Consider the following 23,044-nt stretch of genomic DNA (forward strand, 5'->3'; position numbering starts at 1 on the left):
CCTCCGCCGCGTCGCTCGCCACCTGAGCCGCCCTGAGGCCTGAGCCACGACGACAGCACTGCCCGTCGTGGAGCCGGCAGCCATCTGTGTCGTCAGCTGCGGCTTCACCCTTGAAAGGGTCGAGATGGCGACTAAAAGGGGGGGTGAATAGTCCTTTTTAAAATTAATCGCGTCGGCTAACCGAAACAAGTGCGGAATTAGAACTATCGGTCTAGCCAAGACTACACCCCTCTATCTATATTCTCTAGCACCTTCAAAAGATACTAATTAAGCAACAAAGGTGCCAGGCTAGAGCTCTTCTAACCAATTTTAGAAGCAAGGTCACACAAACATATGCCACTAGTACTTTAAGCAACAAGGGAGCTCCTACACATGCTAGTAAGCAAAAGCACAAAGCCACCTAAGCTCACTAGCAATGCTCAATAACAAGGCAACCAATGCCAAATTAGAGAGCGCAATTACTTAGCTACACAAACTAAGCAATGTGACTAACAAGGTTACACAAACCAAATTAGCCACGTAAGGGAGCTACTTCTATGCTACACAAGCAAGAAGGTAACTAGCAAGCTACACAAGCTAACTAATTACAAAAGCAACAACACAAGCTCAATGTATATGAAAGTAATCGCAAGCTTGTGTAACGGGGATGCAAACCAACGGGAAGAACAAGGTTGACACGATGATTTTTCTCCCGAGGTTCACGTGTTTGCCAACACGCTAGTCCCCGTTGTGTCGACCGCTCACTTGGTGGTTCGGCGGCTAATTAGCATCATCCACTAAGCCCGCACGTCGGGCGCCGCAAGAACCTACCCCTTGAGTGAGGGTAGCTCAATGACACACTTTACTAAAGTTGCTCTTCGCGACTCCCGCGGGGCGAGCACAAGTGCCCCTCACAAGCTCTTCTCCAGAGCGCCGCACAAGCTTCTTGCAGGCCTCCACGGAGACCACCACCAAGCCGTCTAGGAGGTGGCAACCTCCAAGAGTAACAAGCACCACCGGCTTGCAACTCGATCACCTAGTGCTACTCGATGCAACCTCACGATGCAATCACACTAGAGTCGCTCACTCACACAATCGAATGATCACTATCAAGTATGTGTGAGATGGAGGGCTCCCAAGCACTACTACACAAGCCACCAAGGCTCTAGTGTGCTCAGCTACCGGCCCAAGGCCGACCATGACTTCTATTTATAACCCCACGAATAAATAGAGCCGTTACCCCTTCACTGGGCAAAAGTCGGGACGACCAGACGCTCCGGTCTGATCGACCGGACGCTGGACCTCAGCGTCCGGTCGTGCGATGCACGCCACGTGTCCCTTGCTTCAAATACTGTTTGCCCGATCTCAACGGCCATCTGTCGACCGGACGCAGCATCTTGAACAGACTGGACGCAGCAACCCCAGCGTCCGGTCATTTCCAGTAAGGTACCAGACATGACCGGACGCGTCCTGTCGATCGCGATCGGACGCAGCATCAGCGTCCGATCACTCTCTGGCCTTTCTGCTCTCCCTGCGTCACCACACGTCACCCTGACCGGACGCACCCTGTCAGCGTCCGGTCGAAGACCGATGCCTGCCCGCTGACTGCCACTTCTGACCGAACGCTGGAACCCAGCGTCCGGTCACTACGTGACCCGTGTCTGGTCCACTCTGTGAGACCCTTTCTTTTCGGTCTAGTGCACCGGTGGAGTTCCGAACCCTTCTCACCTCCGTTCCATCGCCGAGTTGATCCACATCAACTCTAACTTCATCTCCTTTGTAAATGTGCCAACACCACCAAGTGTACACCACCATGTGTATGTGTGTTAGCATTTTTACAATCATTTTTCAAAGGATTAGCCACTCAACTTGCCACGCCACTCAATCCTAGCGACGATGCAAAGTTAGCTCACTCAAGTGGCACTAGATGACCGATATGTAAACAAGTTTGCCCCTCTTGATAGTACGGCCATCTATCATAAACCCGGTCATCAACTTCTCTACACACCTATGACCGGTGAAATGAAATGCCTTAGGTTATACCTTTGCCTTGTGCATTCCATTTCATCTTCACCAATGTCGATGCAACACATGCAAAAAAAACGATCAATAATGATATGATCCACTTCATATCATCACATGATCATATTGGTTCATCGATCTTGACTTCACTTGCTTTTCACCGTTGCCTTCGTCCATCGGCGCCAAGTCTTGCTTAAGCTTCACCGCCACGCGGTCCATCGCTCCAAAGCCTCCGACTTGCCCTTCACGCTTGCAACCGGTCCATCAAGCCAAGTCTTGTCTTGATCTTCTCCACCTTGATCACATGACTCAATGGCATGTCTCATGTGCAATGAGCTCCTTCATCATCACATGTGTGAGCTTTGCAACGTCTCCAAGCCATTTTCACCTTCATGGCATATGTTGCTCACACATATGTACCTGTGGACTAATCACCTGTGTATCTCACATAAACACAATTAGTCCACCTAGATTGTCACTCAATTACCAAAACCACACAAGGACCTTTCAACCCTCCGCCGCGCCGCTCGCCACCTGCGCCGCCCCGAGGCCCGAGCCACCACGTTCGTCGCCGACTGCTGCCCCCAGCCACCAGCAGTGCCGCCCCAAGACACCACGCCACTATCCAGGCGCGCGCGGCGATGGCCCCCTGGATCCAAGCGACAGCGGCTCCCCAAGCTCGCGCGTGGCGGCGGCTCCCCCGAGCTCGCACCCGGCGACGGACCCCCGGTGCTCTCTCCTTCGTCAACTCCTCCCGCGGCGGCCCGCCTCCTCCACTCCACTCCTCCCCGAATCTGCCTCGCCACGCCGCGCCGCTCCGGGCGCTCCTCGCCTCGAGCCCGCCTCGCCCCGCCGGCCGCGCTCCGCCGCGCCGAGTCGAGCCGGCCGCGCCCTGCCCAGACGGCTCCTATGGGCCCACCACTACATGTTTGTGTCGTCTCTCTTCGAAGACGCAGAATTGCCTTCCGACTCGCGGAGTACCCAGAATGCGTATCTGGTTTTGGTCCTCTGTTGGATGGCGCTTTGGGGTACCCAAAACACTGTGTGGCGCATTTTGCGTTTAGGTCACACCGTTGGAGACAGTCTTACCATGCATATACGGGATATAATAAGACCCTGTTTGGATCTACCCCAACTAAAAAATAGCTAGCTAATTACTAGAGTTACACATCAATTGTGAATTTTGTGGAATCGCATCTGACGAAAAACAAATTCTCAGATTCGCATCTAACAATTGTTTTTTTCTCGAATGTGCTAAATATTTGCGTATCATTGTATTAAGAAAAAGAGTTTGAACTTACATACAACGCGCAATTGTGAATTCTGTATCTGTAAATGCATGACCGCATCTATACGCACAACACACTTGGCTCCGTTCACTTCGCTCTTCCGGATCAAAAAAAACAAGCTGAAAAGTACGGATTATAAGAGAAGCAAACATGCCACTACGGTTTCACAGCCATGATGAGAATGGCCTTTACCACGTGCTGGCTTGTAGTGCTTCACTGCTTCTGAAACTTAGCTACCAATCCTCAGATTCGTTTCCAAGTACATTTCTATAGGCACGTGATCAAATACAAGTCTCTAATTAGGATCATATTATAGTTACCAACAAATGAGCTTTCATATAGGATATATAAAGCTAATAAGTCACAATGAAACAGTATATTAGTAGAGACTGCAGAATTATGCAGTTCTGGGTAGTGAGTAAGCTTCCAGCCATGCAGATGAGCTTGCCTTTTCAACTATCAGGTGCTTGTGCTTCAGCATCGCTACAAAAAGGATTATACTGACCTACACATTTGCATAGGAGAAGAAACACCGCTTACTTTTGCTAGTAGGGATCATTTCTCCCAGAGAATGAAATGAGTAACAAAGCAATGGTGAATTGTTTGTCATTTGTGAATGGATAGCTCATGGAGATGAGCCATGTCAGGGTTGGTCGTGCCGCACGCCTTCTCCAGGGGATCCTTGCAGCGCCTCTGGAGCTCAAGGTACTTGTCCAGGTTGAAGTTCTGCCTCTGGATCAGCTTCCTCTGCCGAGACTCAAACATCCTCTCCATGAAGTCTCGGTAGGTTGGGTCCCTTGATGTGATGAGGAAGTATGCGTATCCCACAACCAGGCCTGTCGTGGTCGTGAAGAACGTGATGGGCTCCATGACGTCCCACGAGAACTCCCAGAACGTGAGCCTGAAGAAGAGGCCCACCTGGGTAATCAAGAAACCCAGACCAGACCAGAGGATGCGCCGGACCTGCTTGTGTGCAAGCTTGTTGATGTCTTCCAACTGTGCCTGGAGCTGCTTGAGCTCTTCCTTCCCCGGATCATTCTCAGGTGTCAGTGCAAGGGGCATAGCTCTCCGTACAAGATCCACGATCTGTATAAAACAAGAGGTATTAGCATCAACCGAAGGTAAGTATAAGCTAATGTATGTGAAGACCCCACAACACACCAAATCTGAACCTATATTGATAAGAACCAATTGATGAGAAATTTAAAAGGGGAAATTTCAGCGTATGTGGATACACCACAGTCCTAATCTGTATTTCAGTTTGCTTCAGCATGTATCACTGAAGTGTTCACATGTCAAAAAGACATGGATTGACAATATCCTGAAAAATCAACTTACAAAGTGACCTATCCTAAAATGGAAGAATTTGTACATAAGAAAAACAATGTGCAACGAATATGCAAGAGTGCAAATACATTTCAAACACAAAATGATGCAATGCAATGGAAAGTAAACATGAATACATGATTTAAGAGTATAGTAGAGGATCCTCTGTGAAGCTTCATGCTTTTGTTCCAAATGTTCAATAGACAATAGTTAATTTACACCCAACACCATCAACTTGAATGAGGAATGGTAGTTACAAAATTTGCTGATATGTCCCATAGTACAGCTTGCAACAATGCTCCAAATTGCACATCACGTTACTGAATAAAGTGAGAGTAACGCATAACTATTATGATACTATTTAATAAAAAAAAAGCATAGGACAAGCATTGTGAAAAGCAACCAACTTTGAACTTAGCCGTACTTCTCACCAGACACCCACTATTTTACTTTTGCTACCGCACTATCGAAAGACAGACTTTGCCCGGTAGACTGGTAGCTCGCCCCATCTGTGCAATACACAAAACAAGCAGTCTAGATAATGGACAATGCATCCTGTGCCACAAGCCACACGAGATAATGGAAACAGGATAGACTGATAGAGGCAGTGCAAAGGGACAATAGCCTCTCCAGTGCAATGAGCCGATGACCCATCGTGTACGAGAGGACAGAGCAAACTAGAAAAAAGAAGAGGCACCAATCAGATGCTTTACAAGCGGATGGATTCCTCCCATGGAAGAAAACCGGATGACTTTTCCACTGGTGCTGCCCGCATGACCGCGTGGGCAGCCGAGAGGAGCACACCGTGACCTAGGGGCCGCGGCGTCTACATGCATACCGATCACCTTTCCCTCCAGAAAGCGCCACTGGCAAGTGGATTGCTACTGGTCCAAACAGTAGGGCGACGAGCTCACGCTGATTTCAAAGGCCAGTCCCGATCAGTAAGTTGAGAAGGTCGCACGAAGTGCACGATGAATCTTGGTTCTCATCAAACCATTAGCTTGCCGTCGAATGGCAAATGCAATTCTAACGACTGGATCTATGGACTATATAGGTATAATCTATCCGTAGGCGATGTACCCCTGGACCATCGCTTGCACTAGCGGGAAGCTGGGCAAACCCCGCGGGTCACAACTCACAATCTGGAACCTAATTGGTTGCACGGATCTGTACTTGAGCCGGCCAGCGGCTGAGCCGTGTCCGTGTGGACGGTGCTTAGCGACCCAAAAAACTTTTGCAGAACAAAATTTTCTAATGCCTCAAATAAAAACTACCATGTCCCATTCCTTCCTTGATTACATCGAAAATGCGTTCCCTAAGATTTCCGGCACCGCCAGCATGGACCCGGTCGCGCACGAGAGAACAATCGACGCACTAACGAACAGAGTTGCCGGCGGCGAGGGAAACGGATAGCACGCAGCTTAAAATCCGAAAGTCCCCGACGCCCGGAGAAACCGAGCCTCGAACGCGGCGATTCTACATGGATCAAGGAGGGATAAGGTGGTGGTGGTGGTGGGGTGGGGGGGGGGGGGGGGGGGGGGGGGTGAGAGAGAGCGGCAATGCGAACTGACCTTGTCGGGCTGGAGGTAGACCCTGTCGCGGAAGAGCAGGACGACGCCGGCCTCGTCGAGCGCGCCCGCGAGCGCGGCGGCCTCGGCCCGCGTCCGGGCCGCGCCGGAGTCCTGGCACGCGCGCAGCAGGTCCGAGTACGGGATCACCTCCCCGTCCCCGAGCCGCCGCTTGAGCGCCTCCACGTTGGCCAGCCGCATCAGCCGCCTCGCCTCCGCCGCCGTCACCTCCTCCGCCCCGTCCCTCCTCGCCGCCTCCGGCAGCGACGCGTAGCCGCAGCGCTGCTGCAGCGCGCACGGCGGCGGGACCCACCGGCGGGGCGCGGCGCCGGCGCCGCGCCCGGCCGCCGAGGTGGAGGCCGAGGCGGCGCGGAGGAGGGAGCGGGAGACGCGCCATATTGACATGGGTCGTGTCGGTGCCTATCGACCTCTCTCTCTCTCTCTCTCTCTATTTCGGATGCTGATGCTGCGTGTGGTGGGGTGGAAGGGAGGGGAAGGAGAGATATGGGGGAGGAGGAGGTCAAAGCGGAAAGAGGGAAGGAGCGGGAAGTATGGAGAGGAGAGCTGAAAGGGGAAGGGAAGGCAAGGGCGGCGAAGACGAGAGGAGAGCCAGCCCAGGACCAGCCGACCACGAGGCCGTGTTCGCTTCGCGTGGGGTTTGGTTTATTTTTGGAAGAAGAGGTGGGGCTCCCTTTCCTTTCTCGTCATGCTCGTCCACCATGGCTTCTGGGCGGGTACGGTCTCCTGTGCACAGAGGGAGGGGCGTTGGGTTTTCCGCAAGGATTTTTTTATTTTTAACATATTTTTTAACTATTTTTAATTCTAACACTGTTTTTTTAAGTAACACTTTTGGACGCGTCTATTTGCATGGCGTGGCAAATTCACGCTGTCGCGCCATGTATGGCGGCATGGCATGGGGTGGTCAACGGCCGCGGCGACCGTTGACGTGGCGGGGCCGACGCGTCGTGCATCATGGCGCGGCAGTGTCGCGCCACCTATCATGGCGCGGCGAGGCTTTACTTACCCGTTGCGGCGTTGGCTCCCTCCCTCTGTCTGTCTGCCCGACTCGAGGTGAGGCTGCTCGCGGCGCCTGCGCCATTGCCTCTCGGCTCCCCCACGGCCGGCCGCCGACTTTCCCTCCCTTGCCGGCCTCCTCTCTACCTTCCCCGAAGCTCCTCCTCGGCCTTAGTCAAGGTAATGAAGCTCCTCCTCGGCCTCCACGGTGGATCGAATGATTTGAATGAGTAGTTAGGGTATGGAGGAAAATATGAGTTCGTTAGAACGTTGGATTGAAGGATTAGGATTGCCAATGTTAAGGTTAATTGGTTAGTTAGAACTATGATTATCATGTATTCTTAGGTCAATTTTTATATGAATTTTGCTTGTTTGAGTTTGCATCTCAACTTTTATATGTGAATAAATATATGGACACTACTGTTGATGTACCAAAATTTATTTTTTAGTGACCTAAAGTATAGTTTTTATATAGTTTGCATGTTTACATCTAAGTTAGAGTTTACACCAAGTGTAGGTTATATTTTATTTGTTGTAATGCAAATGGTTCTCATTGACATTAATTTGTGATGTTTTGATTTTTGTTTGTTAAATTACAACCGTTTTGTTAGATGCAAGATATGTATCGGGAGGAGTTTTGACGAAAACGAGGTCGTCCTAAAGAATTATACCTCGACGCGTCTAGCAAAGATGCCACGTCCCTCCTGACCTCCTTGTACCTAACTGTGACTGTGGTTTCCCGGCCGACGTGTTTCAATCGAGACATTCAGACACAGCGGCGCGTTGCTTCTACACATGCAGTCGTTTTAATATAAGTAATTATTTCTACTATCTTTTTTTCTTCATTTGTGTAAGTAGGCTACTAATATTTTGTTGGAATCTTGTTGTGTAGGCCCATGAGAGATGCTTTTTCTTTCAGTGGATCGACGATGCAGGCAAGTTTGACCCTAGGTACCTTCTTTTCGACGATTGGTGTAGAGGGAGACATCCACGTGAGCACTTAGAGCGGTGGATTCCACCCCTCTAACACCCCGCCAATGACGGCTAAGGAGAAGCAACTAGCCGCAGTTAGACGACTCAAGGAACCTCCTCTGTGCGAATGCGGAGATCGAGCTGTGATAAACCCTGAGAATACGTTGGAGTTTGTGTGTCTGAACAAGCACGAAGTAAGTGGAAAGTGTATCTATTTAAATGTTTATCTATATATGTATGCGTGTACTAACATATTCTCTTATAGCGTTATGGATTTGCGAAGTGTCGTTTCAATGAGTGGCTCTACGGTCCTAAGAATCAATGGCCGGAGCCACCAAAGGTAAAAGAAAAAGAAGAAAGAAATGTTAATTTACAAAGCACCTCCAGTCATGTGCGAATATGGTGTTAAATCCAACTACGGTCTGGTCCCTTTGGAGCTTGGAATAGGCCATTATTGCGGCCATATGGTTGACTAGGATGAGGTTGGTTATTTTTATGGTAAACATGAAATCGTATTTTGTTTCTTTTGCTAGGACATATATGATATAATTTTTTTGTTTAAACAGTGTACTAGGAAATGCAGGTGGAAATGTTATGATGGTCAAGCTAAGTTCTTGGATGAACTGAAGGGGAGGCAAGTAATTGCACGGAAGAGGGGATATAGACCTGACTACGTCAACCTATTCGTTAAACAACACAAAAAGAAGATGCGTAAGTTTGCTAGACAGTGCGGTATTCGTAACCCGATCGATGTTAGGCTTGACAAATGGGGGTTGGAGGGACGGAGGACGTTAGAGGAGGAGAGGGCAAGAAAGGAGGCAAGGGATGATACAAGAGTACATATGCAGGTCCTGAATGACCATGTTGTTGCATTGTGCGCCAGTGAGTGCTTGAAAACCTTTTTTATTTTCGTTGTCTGATTTTAAATATAATATAATCGCGTTGTTAATTGGTTGTATTTTATATATGAAGGGATTGGATGCAGCGAGGACCATACCGTAGAGGTGGCCCATGCAAGGTATGAGGAAAAAAATTAAATGAGCACAAAACGTGAGCTGGTCGCACCGTCCAATCTCCGATTGTGTTGGCCGACGATGAGGACGAGGATGAGGACGACACTGCCAGGTTGAGCGATCTTATCGCTCTAGTGGAGGCGGGCTTGCAGACGGAGGAGACTGAGGAAGACTCTAGCAGACTTAGCGAGCCTATTGCTCAAGCAGATGCGGGCTTGCAGGTGGAGGAGGACGCATTTTTCTCTCAGACCGCAGAGGTCGCAGATGAAGCGGAGGCCGCTTACTACAGGCGACAGACAGATCAGGACAATACAGGTGAGTCTAGCCACATAAGCCAGATGAAGAAGGACGCGTTCTTGACTTAGGCCACAGAGGCCGCAGGTGAAGCGGGCTTACTACAAGCGATAGGCAGATCAAGGCAATGCAGGTGAGTCTAGCCACATCAACAAGGTAGTGGTAGAGGACTAGTACTCGGACGACGAGTTGCTTACTCAGACTGAGGATTGGTAGAGGTGTGGTAGAGGATTGGTACAGGTGTGCTAGTTCAATGCTTTAGATTTGGTATTTGTATTATAGTAGAACTTTCTTGGTGTTGCATTGTGTTTTATTTGAACTATTTATGTATTGCACCTATGTAACAAACACTATTTAGTTTTGTAACGGACATTGTGTTATCTCATAAAACTTTCGCCACAAAAAATGATATTACAATGCTGCAATTTGCATGTATTTGTTACGTTCTCGATATATAATGCTTTTGCTTTTGTCATTGTCATAGATTCAGGATATTACTTTTGAGTCTTAGTTTGGTGTCCATCTTGTCCAAACATTATCTAGAAGACTGTATCAATCACTAATGACCTTATGTCATGTCTATACTCTATTTTTTTAAAAGATAAATAAAAAGTTGTTCTCACCATTGCGATCTTTCAAAACCCCCTAAATTATATGCATCAAAATCTTGTTGTTGCTGATGCGCTTCAGAAGGGAGTCTGGCCAGCGCCCAGCATGGGTTTGCCGCACCACCATTTTTGCATATCACGTGGTACCTCAACTTCTGGTCCTGAATGAGTGACGTTGTACGGCCTATGATGATACACAGCATAGTCCTAAAGGAAGAGCTTCATCTCTGACATTGTATTGAATATCATCCCCTTACTAAGGATTTCTTTCTTATGGTCATACAATGATTTCCTATACATCTAGAGACCGATGTCACAAACTGTCATATCCGTCATGCTGACATCCCTATAGTTCGGAATGCCCCTAAAAGGTACGTTCATCGACCTTAGTTGATCAAGCTCTATCGCTGTGTAAGGTGGTGGTGGAACATACTGCTGTACTTCGCTAATTCTACCACATGAATCATATGGGGTATCATCTGCTGGCAAATTTGTGACTAGTCTACCCTGAGCCGGCATAGCATGCAAAACCTCAGTTGATACTGGTAATGGCATACCATGAACAGGTACTGGCATGGCATCAACCGGTGTGGGCATAGCATGTCTACCTCCCTGGTCATCATCTAAATCGTCTGAATCACTGCTAACTACATCACTGATCCTATCCTCCTCCTCCTGCTCCTCTTCTTCCCGTTCGAACTCGTTCACATCGAAGTCATTGCTTATACAACCTACTTGACTTGAATGAAATTGCTCTTGCGTCAACTAATCATCCAAATCCATAGTACCCATAGTTGATTCCACATGAACCCCACATTCTTGTTGAGTATCATCATCGAAGGACAGCCCCTCGTGGAGATCGTGTATCATGTACCCATTCTCCACAACCACCTCAGCCAAGGCCACATTGGAACCTTAGATTACCTATTATAGCGGGACCAGTGAGCATGGTCCCGTAAGGGCATCAGCACATAGTGTGCCATAGTCTTTCACTATCAAACATCTCCTTCAGTGTATAATCACCGCCAAACTTTCCAATCAAACGGCCATAAAGATCGCTGAAGCTAAGAGGTTCATCAAACCATTTCAATTCTTCTTCCATATCCTCAAACATACCATCTTCTCTCCTAACACTTCCTCCGTAGAAAACTCTAACACAACAATCCATCTACAAAAACATTTCAGAAACTTCATCAGGTCATCGAAATCGTCGTGCGTACTAACTAACTGACTACACCTATACTAACTACACCTATACCAACTAACTATACTAACTAATCTAATATTAATACCTATACCAACAATTCTAACTAACTATACTAACTAACTACACTAAACACACTAATATTAATACCTATACTTACTATACTAAGTAACTTTACTAACTATACATATATAGCTAACTGCAAAACTAACTGTAAAACAATACATAACTTATATTTACTAACTTCACTAAATATCTTTGCTAACTAATTATATAAATCTCTATCCAGTCAAACTAAATTTGAATCCTAACCCTAGCAAAAAAATTGACAGAGATGCAGAAGAGCATTACCTTGACAAAGATTATGGGTCACCACAATCCACCAATGGAAAGGAGATGGTCGCCGGCGACAATGGCTGGCCGGCAACGGCCTACTTCTGGAGGGCGGCGGCAATGGCCGGCCGGGCGGCGGCAATCCCCCCTTCTGGAGGACGACGATGGGCAGCGCAGCAATGTCCTTCATGGCTCGAGACAGTGCGGAGAGATGAAGGGGCGGCGACGAGGACGGGCGGCGCGCGACAGTAAGGGAGGCAACGAGACAGGGGGAGATGGAGATGGAGTGAGGAAGGACGGGCACACGGCAACGGGCGCGGCAGGGGGGCGGCGGGCGGGAGCGCTAGGCGGGGCGCGTCGAGCGCGGGCGCGGTGGGCGGGAGTCGTGGCGGCGCGTTTTCTCGTATAAGGACGGAGACACTGAGAGAGGGAATAAGGGGTCTACCGCGCCGTGATGCGTGGCGAGGCAGGGCCGCTGCGCCGTGACGGGTGGCGCGTCAGACCTGCCACGTTAGCGGTCGCCGCAGCCGTTGATTGTACCCTGTCACGCCGCCATGCATGGAGTGTTAGTTTTGAAAAAAAAAAAAATAGGCGCGTCCAAAAAGCGTGAATTAGCCACGCCGTGCAAACATGCGCGTCCAAAAGTGTTAGTTCGAAAAAAAACAGTGTCAGTTTTTAAAAAAGTGTTAAAAATAAAAATGCCCCCGGAAGCTGCTTTCTAGTGTCATCACGCTTTTATGTCGCGTTAAAAATTTATTCACTCACCTATTCATCAAAAATATGTTTACTTAAAAGATTCAGTAAACCTTTTTACAAAGTTTTGTGAACATACAAGTTATTTCATCAATAATTCTATTTCCATTGCTAATAAAAGGTTGAGCACATATTAAACAAAGTAAATTATGCAATTGTCTAGGGTGTGCACAAATAGCTAAACAAAATAGTTTTTGTAGCCATATTGGCAAATTCGAATTTATTATGTATTGTTAAGGTCCTGTTTGGATCCCTATAGATAATTACTATTTGTTGATAATTATCTCATTTGGATCCAACACGTACAACCGATAGATTAGCTAATTGTTAGATAATAAATAACCATCTCGCTAGTTTGATCAAATCAGATAATAGCAGCTAAAAGATGGAGAAATAACTATCTCATCATTTAGTTGTGTATCCGAACACCCTCCCAGCTAATAGGTAACTAGCCAATTGTTAGCCAACTAATATTAACTATGTGTTATTACCTAGATAACTACTACTCCAGCTAATAGATCTAAACGGGCCGGCTAAAGCGAGAATCCGATATTAATTAATTTTGGAGGACAAACACAGCCAATTCGTCGGCCAGGTGTACTCTGGCCACTGCCCAGGTTGAGGCTCAGCTTAGCTCGCGAGCGAAAAGGTTCACCAAAACCCAAAGAATAATAAAAAGGGAAGAACCTGTTCTTGTTCTTCTGATTTTATTCTTCCGACGGTGCCGATACACGAAAATAGCGACCACATGGCGGTCGGCTGGGCGAGCCGACCCAGACGCCGGAAGCCTTTCAGCCGACCGCGCAAGTGCGCAACACGTCGTGGACGCGGCGGGCGCGCCTGCTGCGCACCACGAACAAAGCAACGAGCAACCTGATGCGACGCGCCCAAGGGATGAGGCAGATGGGCCAGCACTACCCGTCTACCCCCAAAGCGAAAGGTTTTACTGCTGCACGCCTGCCCCATTGCCCAGCAGCTCGAACTAGAAAGTAGAAACCCGCTGGCCACTGACCCGCTGCCATTTTCTACCTGTGGTTGTGGTGGTGTGCTGCACCTTTTATTTCTCAGATCTATCTAATACCGTCAGATTTGTTTCTTAATTATAATTATCAGGCGAAACTAATGGATCGTTTGTTTACGTTCATTTCCACGAGATGCACGTGAATGTCGCGAACAGCCCAACATTGCCGACCAGTATCTCAGAATTTGCGCGTGTAATCAGCTCGCAAGTGGGCACTGACAGTGGCCAATATATTCAGTAGCCTCATGTGACAGTGCACCTGGTACTGTTGCAACAATTTAATAGTTGCGCGATGTCAAACTTTGAATCTTTGACGCCAGGTTAATCACCTAGCGCAAAATAATTACAATTTGTGTGAGAAATTAATGCTAGTGAACAAGTACCCTTCCGTAATTCGTAAGTACATAGTAGACGAATTAACTGTAGATCTAGAAAGAGAAGAATATATACACATATCTCATATGTGTCAAGTTATTAGAAGTATCCTTCGTTCTAGTCTGTTTTCCCATTTTCACTGCGCTTCCTCCTAGAAAGGGTTTTCACCATCCCCTTGAGTATCTTCCAGAACCAAAACACGTTCATCACTGCAACTGCCGATGGCACCGCCACCAAGCTGTAGAATCCTAAGGTGAAGATGGACCTCGCCTGGGAAACAAGGATGGCATCGGCAATAGAAAACAATCACACTTCTTTTTTCATGAATGCACCAAGGATTATTCTAACAAAAAAAACGTCATGCTGCTGCAGAAGCACCGTAGCAGCATCACAGAAGATATCATAATATTTTTTCAGCGGTTGTGTGCAGCCATGCTGCTACAACAAAATATAGTTTCTGAGGCAAGCTATTATTGATGAACCCTTATGTACAGGCAATTCTGTGATTGCTAGTTTTTTCAGCTTCACAATGTCAGAATCAGAAGCACCAAAACAACCATAACTTCTGACAATCTAGTTTAATTTAAGGTTTCACATTTTATGCAAGCCTTTTTTTTTGCAGAACATTGAGGAACTAACTTCAATGTTAACGGAAAAATACTGACCAAACAGATCTTATTATAAAAACTTACATTACAAGAAATAAATGGATTTTCATTGATTCCCAGGTTAATTGGTAGTACAGTGTGCTTTCAGGATGAAAAATTTAAATACACATACCTGATCAAAATGAAAATACATATGGGTGAACATATAGATGAATAAGATTATCCGAGCAATCTGTAGCAGGAAAAAGACATGTTAATCAACTATTCACCAGAGCAAAATGGTCATTTAAAGAGGACGTTTAGAGTTTATTTGGAAAGTGAGAAGCGGCATCCAAATCCTTATGGTTAATTCAAACTAGAGCATAAAAGTTTTTTTAGGACCAAATCCTCTGTTCCGAAATCTAAAAATGGCCCTTCTTGTGTTCCTTAGAAAAAAGAAACTCAAAATGGCCCTTATCAATTTGTATAGTGAAGTCATCACTAATCATTACCCCCCAGCTATCACATCTTCAAAACAACTCAGAAGCTGTTGTAAAAAAACAACTCAGAAGCATATAAAGGAAGCAGAAATTTTAGATTTCCATTTGATTTGTAATGATACAAAACAACATATAAAATGTAAATGAAAAAATATAAAAATGGGCACATTTTTCACTGAATCTGGTCAAAATCTAAAAAAAGGATAGTTTCACAGTTGACAGGGATAGTTTTTTATGCTGTCTGATGTGCGTAAACAGCAGAAATAGTAAAAGTAACAACCACAGCTGCCAGGGAACCTACTATGCAATGCTCTAGCATTTAGAGACAACCTTCCTGTACCATACGTCCATATGCATTATGACTGTATATAAAATTGGTTTTAGAAAAAAAAGCTGATGACTCATGAGAGAAGCTGTTGTACCAGCCATCCAACAAATAGAGCCACGCCATTGTATAAGTAAAGATTACAAGTCTTCTGACCAGCAACGTCCAAATACCTGTAGAGATCATTACAAGCTTTTTTAAAAAAATAAAATGAATGGTAGCCCCAGTTCTTAATGAGCAGATTAGCAACAAAGGATATTACCATCTGAGGTTCACAAAGGGAGTCGTGACTTCAGTGAAGAGGACCATGAGTATGTACATGTGTGCTTTGCCACTCAACAAAGCAAGACCAATTGCATACATAGAAAGTCCGTGATGCAAGAGCTGAAACATCAATATTAGAAAAACTAGCTCCTGATATAGAGGAAACAACAATAAGAAAACTCTATTAAAAGCTAGAACATGTGCTATGACCGAGTGATACTTACATACTCCTTTCCACCTAAAGAAGGAAAATAAAGCAGGATCATCGTCAAGTCTGTCAAAAAGTAACCAATCGAAACCTGCGGAGGCAACAATTGTTTTTTCTTATGTCATGGGTATGATAAGAGACATGGAGTAAAGAAGCATCACATGTAAAAATCAAATTGTTGTTAACATATATTAAATAAATCAAACACTGCTCCTAACATTCAGCCTGTTCGTTTCGGCTGGATTGCTCGTATCTGGCTTATAATCCATGGCTTGAACAATATTTTTCTCTCACACCAAATCAGTCAGCAGTACTTTCAGTCATGGCTTATAAGCCAATCCAGCCGAAACGAACAGGCTGATTTTCATGTTCATTTTATTCTGAAAGACATGCGGTGTATATGGATAACAAATTGATTGTCTTCAAACATAGGGAGAAATAAAGTTGAAATGCACAGCTTACCCCAAACATGGAATCAGATAACCATGATTTTCTATCAATTATTATGCTATTGTGCGCATCTTCATTAAAGAGGTCAGAGATCATGACCAAGTAGAAAGACATGGCCGCAGCTACCAACGCATGGAGTGTGGAGAAACCCCTAGCAATATGTGGCATCATATAATCAGATTAAACAAAGCTAAAGCCAAAAATAATAAGAAAAGCAAAAGTATCTAAAAAGCTGTGTCTACACATATCTTACCTATTGTTCCACTCAACCTTTTGCGTGTTATTTAACATATTGTAACATTTGAAACATCGAGAACTGACCTTTCTAGTCATCTCATATACCTGTAAGGACAACAGTGAGTATAACATGATACAGAGTATTACAGGAATAGTTTGATCCAATAGCCTGAAACAGTATTCTTCTGCAAGCTCGGAATTTCAGGAGTATAATGACATTTTCAATTGAAATCTAGTAGCTGGCAGAAATAAGAGCCAAAAAGTAGTCAACAATGTTATGTTGGTTGTAACCAAGGACTCCGAGTCAACAATGTTATGTTGATTATGCACTTCATGGAGCGACTTGCCTAATTTTTACCACCCAGTTACCTTTTAAAACGTTGCATAAGTTTCTCAACAAAGTGTTTTAATGGCCGAACATATACATCTACATATTTTGCTGATTACATCGAACTTATTTGTCCAATGGATTTTTCATCGAGCTATTTTTTTTCCTTTTTTTTTGGTAAGTACCAACAAGTTATATAGAACCTTCCTTTTATTCTTGAGCAATTCACTCATCTTGAATAAGCAAACCAATAGGTAAGTATTACCGTGAGGGATTATTGTAGGAACATGAGCACACATCCAACTAATCTTGCGCTGGATTATTTGTGTAATTTATTTGAAATTTAATGCGCTGCACTTGTAACTGATGCCGTAAGTTTATATGATGTTGACTGTTTATAACAATTGTTTCAAAAATAAGTTTTTTTTTCTCAGTAGTGCCTTAAATCTCCCCTCTTTTCATGTCTTTTTTTTCTTTCTAAAAACATTATTCTACTGTACGTGCACACACAGAACACGACAAAGAAAAAGATAGAGGACCAGTGAATTGTAACGCTAAAAGAATTAGGTCGACATCAAAGCTGCTGATGAGTGACGAGGAAACCTTTCCATGATACTAACGGGAGTACGGGACACATCGAACGAACTAAATCGAGGAATCCAATATGATAATGCAGTTCCACGGGTAAACTATATCTACAGTCTTCGAGGAAGCTTCTGATCCTGTTCAAGCACCGAAAATAACTCTTGTAGAAAACTATTCAACGCTATGTTGTCCACAAACTTGTATTGCGCTTGCGCCTACAGCTACCAGTCAGGCTCAGGCGTCGTAGAAGACAGGGACTGCCACCTAGATGCATCATGCATCATTAACTAGCGCCGGTACGACCTACATTGACATTATACCAGAAGAAAAAAAGACCTATAATGATGAAAGATTTGGGGGTTTGGACACAAATAGCAACAGGCACAACTACTCTGTCGCAGATTAAAAAGGAACGAACTATGAGCTGATGGTTTGAAAGGAACGAACCATGAGCTGATGGTTTGAAATTCAGCCAGTGAAATGAAAGCAAAAAACAAGGAGGGACCAAGCGAGGGAAGCTTACAGCGCCGCACATGACGATGCCGGCAAGAACCGACGCCGGCCACAGAATCTGCTCCCGGGGCCCGAAATAATTCCCGTCCATCCCTCCGCTACCCGATCCAATCGACCAACGAGCAGAGGAGAAGAAGAACCAGCAGCAGCAGCTCCGCAATGAGGCACCAAAACGGCAACAAGTGCCTCCCAGAACCCTGCGTACCCAATCCACTAGTAATCCAGTCCTAGCACGAAACACAGCTCCGCGTTTCAATCTCCCGCCTCCCACAAAGCTTCGCAATTGGCAGCGCCTGGGGAAAAAGAAGCTGTGAATCTTACCTGCCACCTGGATTCTGGATAGGATGGGTTGGGACTTGCGGCGTAGCCTTCGCCGCTTGCTCCTCCCTTTCGTGTGGCCTGGGCCTCGCTCGAGCGTTGAGCCTCCGGGTTTTTAAAGCCAGGGTGCGGCGTGCACACAGGCACACGGCGCACGAGGACGAGGGGACGACGACATGGAGGCGAGGTGCTCGGCTTCGGCTTCGGCTCGGCGCCTTGTCCTTGGGACAGCCACGAGACGGGACCCGGGCCAGTTGTCTCCGCCGCTCGCCAGCTGATCAGATTCGTTGCATAATTGCATTGCATTGAATTGCACGGGCGAGGTGACACGTCCATGAACAGTTAAGTTACGTATAACACTTGGTACGTACCCGATTCGTTTCGCGGATTGCAGAGGGAAACTAAGATCTGGATAGCTCAGGCTCTGATCAAGGAACTTCCCTATGCGTGTCAGTGTGTGGATGGGATCATGGGAGGTCCTGCCAGCGTCGTGGATCTGATGAACGCACGGCTAGCAGCATGTGACACGGTGTCAAACTTGATGAGGAATTATTAAAGGAGAGACAGAGAACAGTGCTAGTGCTGCAGTCGCATGTGATCGAGTTGAATCGCAGAGGTCATGTAGTTTCCCGCAAAGAAAAAAAAAATCTGGCAGCAAGCAGTTTATAGCATCTTCTGCCATCCTACATATATGTTTGTAATGCAAAATATGGCCGGTGATTTCAGACCACCGAGAATAAGACTTTTCTCTGCCAAGCACGAGAATTGAATCAAGGTCAAATATCTCAGTGCTCTTATAGGTGTGTTCGCTGTAGTTTGCTGGAGGTGCTGTTGTGTTCCTGCCAAAGAACAGCTGAAAGGAAAATTGCAGCGACATCTGCAGCAAAGAGGTGAAAAACAGGGCCCTATATTTTCTTCAGCTTTCCATTAGAGGTGCCCGTCCTCTTCCTCCCCTGTCTCTAGTGATTCTTGTGCTATTGCCTATTTGGGTTAGCTTGGTCCTTGGTGTCAATCATACGAAGACTTTCAAATTTCGATTTCTAATGAGTGTGCGGAAAATATTACTAAGCTTTTTTTTATATAAATTGCAGACACAAACACTCGTATGCACATTCATCTCTATGAATATCCACACACACTCTACTCCTATGAGCATCTCTAAAAGACTGAGCTGGTAGATTTTGAGATTGTCGAAGTTACCTTAGACATCTTGCTATTGCCGGGCACTTCGCCTACCACTAAAATAATAACATCGTTGAATTCTAAAATAAATATAAGAAAATACAAGCACTGGATGGACAAGTTCCATCACAAAGAAATCAACCAGCTCAGTTCGCGAAAATATTACCAAGTTGACGTGGTGGTACACAGTATTTCAACTTGCCACATAGACAAAGGTTAGGTACATGGAGGAATTCCTTGTATGCCATTAAAAAAGATCGCAATACCTTGTGTGTCTCTGGAAAAGTTTATCGGTCTTCAGCGCCACTGCTCCAACTTTTTTGTGCCCTCCATGCCACTGCCGTCAGTTTGGGCTCTAACGCCGTCAAAATGCAGGTGTGAAAAGTCGAAAATACCCTTAAGTCTAAATATGCCATTAAATTTTTTTGAGCTTCTTAACGACTTCAAATGAAAAAACTCAAAACTAGAAAGTTGTAGATCTCGTCGAGATATATAATTTTTATATAAAAATTATTTTCATTTAATTTCGCAAAAAAATATGATTTGATATGATTAATATATCTTAGAAAAATCATATCTTTTTTGTGAAATTAAATGAAAATAATTTTTTTTATGAAAATTATAGATCTTGACGAGATCTACGACTTTCTAGTTTTGAGTTTTTTCATTTGAAGTCGTTAAGATGATCAAAAAAATTAATGACATATTTAGACTTAAGAGTATTTTTGATTTTTCACACCTGCAGCTTGACGGCGTTAGAGCCCAAACTGACGGCAGTGGCATGGAGGGCACAAAAAAAAGTTGGAGCAATGACGCTGAAGACCGCTGAATTTTTTCAGAGACACACGGCGTATTGAAAATTTTTTTAATGACAGACAAGAAATTCTCTCTAGGTACATTGTCTATTTGTTATCCGACTATCTTTGATTAATAACTAGTTCAGTTCGACGAGTTGCGAACAGCAAAGTTGAGATCTTGCAAATCAAATGCTGAGACGGTGGTTCAAGACCACACGATTCGTAGAAATAATAATGGCCATGCTTTATAAAAAAATGTAAATCCGTGCTAGTACAATATATTATTGATACACGGCCAAATCTCAACGCACTAGAAGGTTGATTGTTCCATTAACAGTTTATATTTATATGATAATTTATATGATTGGTTCCTTCGGAAATACGTGCTATGCACGTTCTCGGAAAAAAAAATGATTGGTTCCTTCGTCGGAAGAGCAAAAAAATACGATCGTGGTTAGTCTGTGTGATGTCGCATTATTAGTGGCTCATTGTTTTTGTCAGAAGAGGTTCTCTACTCCGTACTTCTCCAGGTTGCGCTTTGCTTCTGCTATCAGCTCAGCTGAACACTTGTCCCTCTTGCTATGGAGTCGCTCTCCTCATAAATAAGCCACACCTGCGTTGATTCCGATGGAAATCTGAATTCTACCCATTTAAGAGCGAACTCGACGTTGCATATCCCAATTCCCAATGCCTACCATGCTGTTTTCTTCCTCACGGCACGGCACGACGGGACGTTGCACAGTCCACTCCAAGCAATGCATTTGTGCCCCCAGAAATCGCAATTCACAGATTACACGTAAGGTTTTTTTTTTTTTTTGACGGGAACAGATTACACGTAAGTAACTACCAGACGGAGCGCTTCAGAACCTGGGCCACCGAGGATGTTCTGGGACTTCGGCCTGTATGAAGACTCCCTGGAACTTCCTGTACATGGGCCAGGTCAAGCGTCCCTGTAAGCATCCCACGGGTACCGGGCCAATGGCCGTGTTCTTGAAAAGGTCCAAGTCCTTTTTAAACTTCTCTAGCCAGTGTTTGGAGGTTTTTATTAAACATCATCGGATTTATTCTCACTAAATAAGATAACACATTACCGGTTTTGATTACATGGCACAATAGTTTTCAAGAGAGAGAACGGATAAGTTTTCATTCAGATGAAACTAGTTTTGCTACTAGATACTCTCGTTATATCTATTATACTTAGTTTACATTGACGACTCCTAAAAGTTCAAATGATTTCGACAATAACATAAATATTGTGTGACCATCTCATATTTGATCCTACTATGTAATATAAATAACACACAGGTATTTATATTTCCAACTATGGAGAATATCATTTTTTCTATTCATTTATTAAAGAACAAATTTTTTATGTTGTTCTCAATATAGAAAAACGCTCTAGGTGTGAAGGGTAATGTTCAGCAGGTAAAGTAAGGGTGTGTTTGGTTGAGCTGTGGTTGTGGAAAAAAGCTGTTGTGGGCTATGAGCTGTGGGAAAACTGCTGTGGGTTGTGAGCTGTAGAAAAGCTGAAAGCTGTTTGGTTAAGTATAAAATATACCTTCTATCTTTATCTCTCTTGAAACAACTATGGAAGAGCTTTTTATTCCATCAATTTCGAAAAGCAGAAAGCCAAAAACCAAAAGCAGGGTCAAACCAGCTTTCAAAACTGTACTACAGAAAAGCAGCTGCTTCTGAAAAAGCCACCTGAAAAAGCAGCCCCTTTGGTTGGGCTTTTGGCTTTTGGGGCCAAAAGCCAAAGCCAAAAGCCCAACCAAACGGACCCTAAGTACCCCTTCATTCAGAAAAAAACTTATCATTCTAGAAATTTGTTATATAACTTTGGGACAGCAAGCCGAGATCCACATTTATCAACTCAACCAAGCATCTTCCTCTACTTATCCAAGCCCATTCACATGGCTCTATGCAAGTTCTTAATCATAGCTGCGTGCACAATTAACTGAACCAATTACTCTATGACGACTAATCATTCTACAGAAGATGTTTATATAATAAATATAAGGGTATATGATTTGAGTCAACACTAATATGTTTGAATTTTTTAATTCTTAAGGGCCTGTTTTGCATGGCTCTAGCCCTAGCTTCAGCAGCAACTTCGACAGGGAAGCCACACCAAACAACGTAGGAGTTATATTTTAGTGTAATGAAGAGGGGACAATATTTTCTTTCTTTTTTTATGGAGGGGTGCAACTTGTGGCTCCTCTCTCCACCTTCGACTTCTCCTGAGGAGCACCCGGAGGAGAAACCTTGCTAAACAGGCACTAACACTACTTCCGTCCCAAAATAAATCAAATTCTAAAATCACCTAAAGTCAAACTATCTTAAGTTTGAATATTTTTTTAGGAAAGAGTAACACCATCTACAGCACAAAATAGATATATTATGAAAATATATTTCATGATGATGGGATTTACTAAAATTCAGGTGCCTAAATTTTAGCTTCCTTTCAGACGACGGTTATTGCATATGCTTTATACTAAAATTGTAACTTTAATTTGCTGCAACTTATATAGCCATAACCATAATATGCAATTTTTAGTTCCGAGAATAAAAACCTGTTAGATAAAACCACAAAGCCGATAAATTTTATCCATGTTGGCACAAAGACAATTAACAGTTTATAATTGTTTCTATAGTCATACAAGGTCAAAAAAATTGATATGTTATGATATAGAGATAAATAACAAATTACAAAGTAACAATTAACTTGTATTAGGTGGTTGTACAAGAGTGTTGCCTGAAATCATGTTAAAATTTAGGCACCTGAAAAATTGGCGAAGTGAAAAAAAAAGATGGTAACATCTTAGGCGGCCATATGTAGATGAGCCAAAGCAGAGACCCAAAGCTTTTTGGGAAGAGCGTGAAACTAGAAACTTTCCGCTCGCTAGCCAGATGCTTTTCATCGACATTTCTCCTCCACGTCAGACACATAATCCGGTGTGCCATCACCCTCTCGAGGAT

General features: G+C 44.6%; 2 protein-coding genes across 4 annotated transcripts; both read right to left on the minus strand.

The window, feature by feature from the left end:
• Positions 1-3,439: 3,439 nt before the first annotated feature.
• On the minus strand, positions 3,440-6,873 carry LOC136460068 (calcium uniporter protein 6, mitochondrial-like). Of its 2 annotated transcripts, XR_010760323.1 has the most exons (3): positions 6,188-6,873; positions 3,831-4,376; positions 3,440-3,557 (listed from the first exon to the last, which is right to left on the minus strand). XR_010760323.1 is itself a non-coding variant. In XM_066459903.1 (2 exons), the coding sequence occupies exons 1-2, from the start codon at positions 6,587-6,589 to the stop codon at positions 3,897-3,899; spliced, it is 882 nt and encodes a 293-aa protein (XP_066316000.1). In that variant the 5' UTR covers positions 6,590-6,872; the 3' UTR covers positions 3,564-3,896. The 2 variants fall into 2 exon arrangements, 1 of the variants encoding a protein (XP_066316000.1); XM_066459903.1 differs by lacking the exon at positions 3,440-3,557 and having other exon boundaries at positions 3,564-4,376; positions 6,188-6,872.
• A 6,783-nt stretch (positions 6,874-13,656) lies between these two features.
• Positions 13,657-18,401, minus strand: LOC136460069 (uncharacterized). Of its 2 annotated transcripts, none has more exons than XM_066459906.1 (9): positions 18,090-18,401; positions 17,779-17,965; positions 16,359-16,447; positions 16,118-16,256; positions 15,672-15,746; positions 15,446-15,567; positions 15,281-15,356; positions 14,552-14,611; positions 13,657-14,041 (listed from the first exon to the last, which is right to left on the minus strand). In XM_066459906.1, exons 2-9 carry the CDS (start codon positions 17,857-17,859, stop codon positions 13,889-13,891), a joined length of 795 nt encoding a protein of 264 aa, XP_066316003.1. In that variant the 5' UTR covers positions 17,860-17,965; positions 18,090-18,401; the 3' UTR covers positions 13,657-13,888. The 2 variants fall into 2 exon arrangements, with proteins under 2 accessions (XP_066316003.1, XP_066316002.1); XM_066459905.1 differs by having other exon boundaries at positions 17,779-17,995.
• Between the last annotated feature and the right edge of the window lie 4,643 nt (positions 18,402-23,044).

This window comes from Miscanthus floridulus, chromosome 6 (genome assembly GCF_019320115.1).
Source record: "Miscanthus floridulus cultivar M001 chromosome 6, ASM1932011v1, whole genome shotgun sequence".
Classification (NCBI taxonomy): Eukaryota; Viridiplantae; Streptophyta; class Magnoliopsida; order Poales; family Poaceae; genus Miscanthus; species Miscanthus floridulus.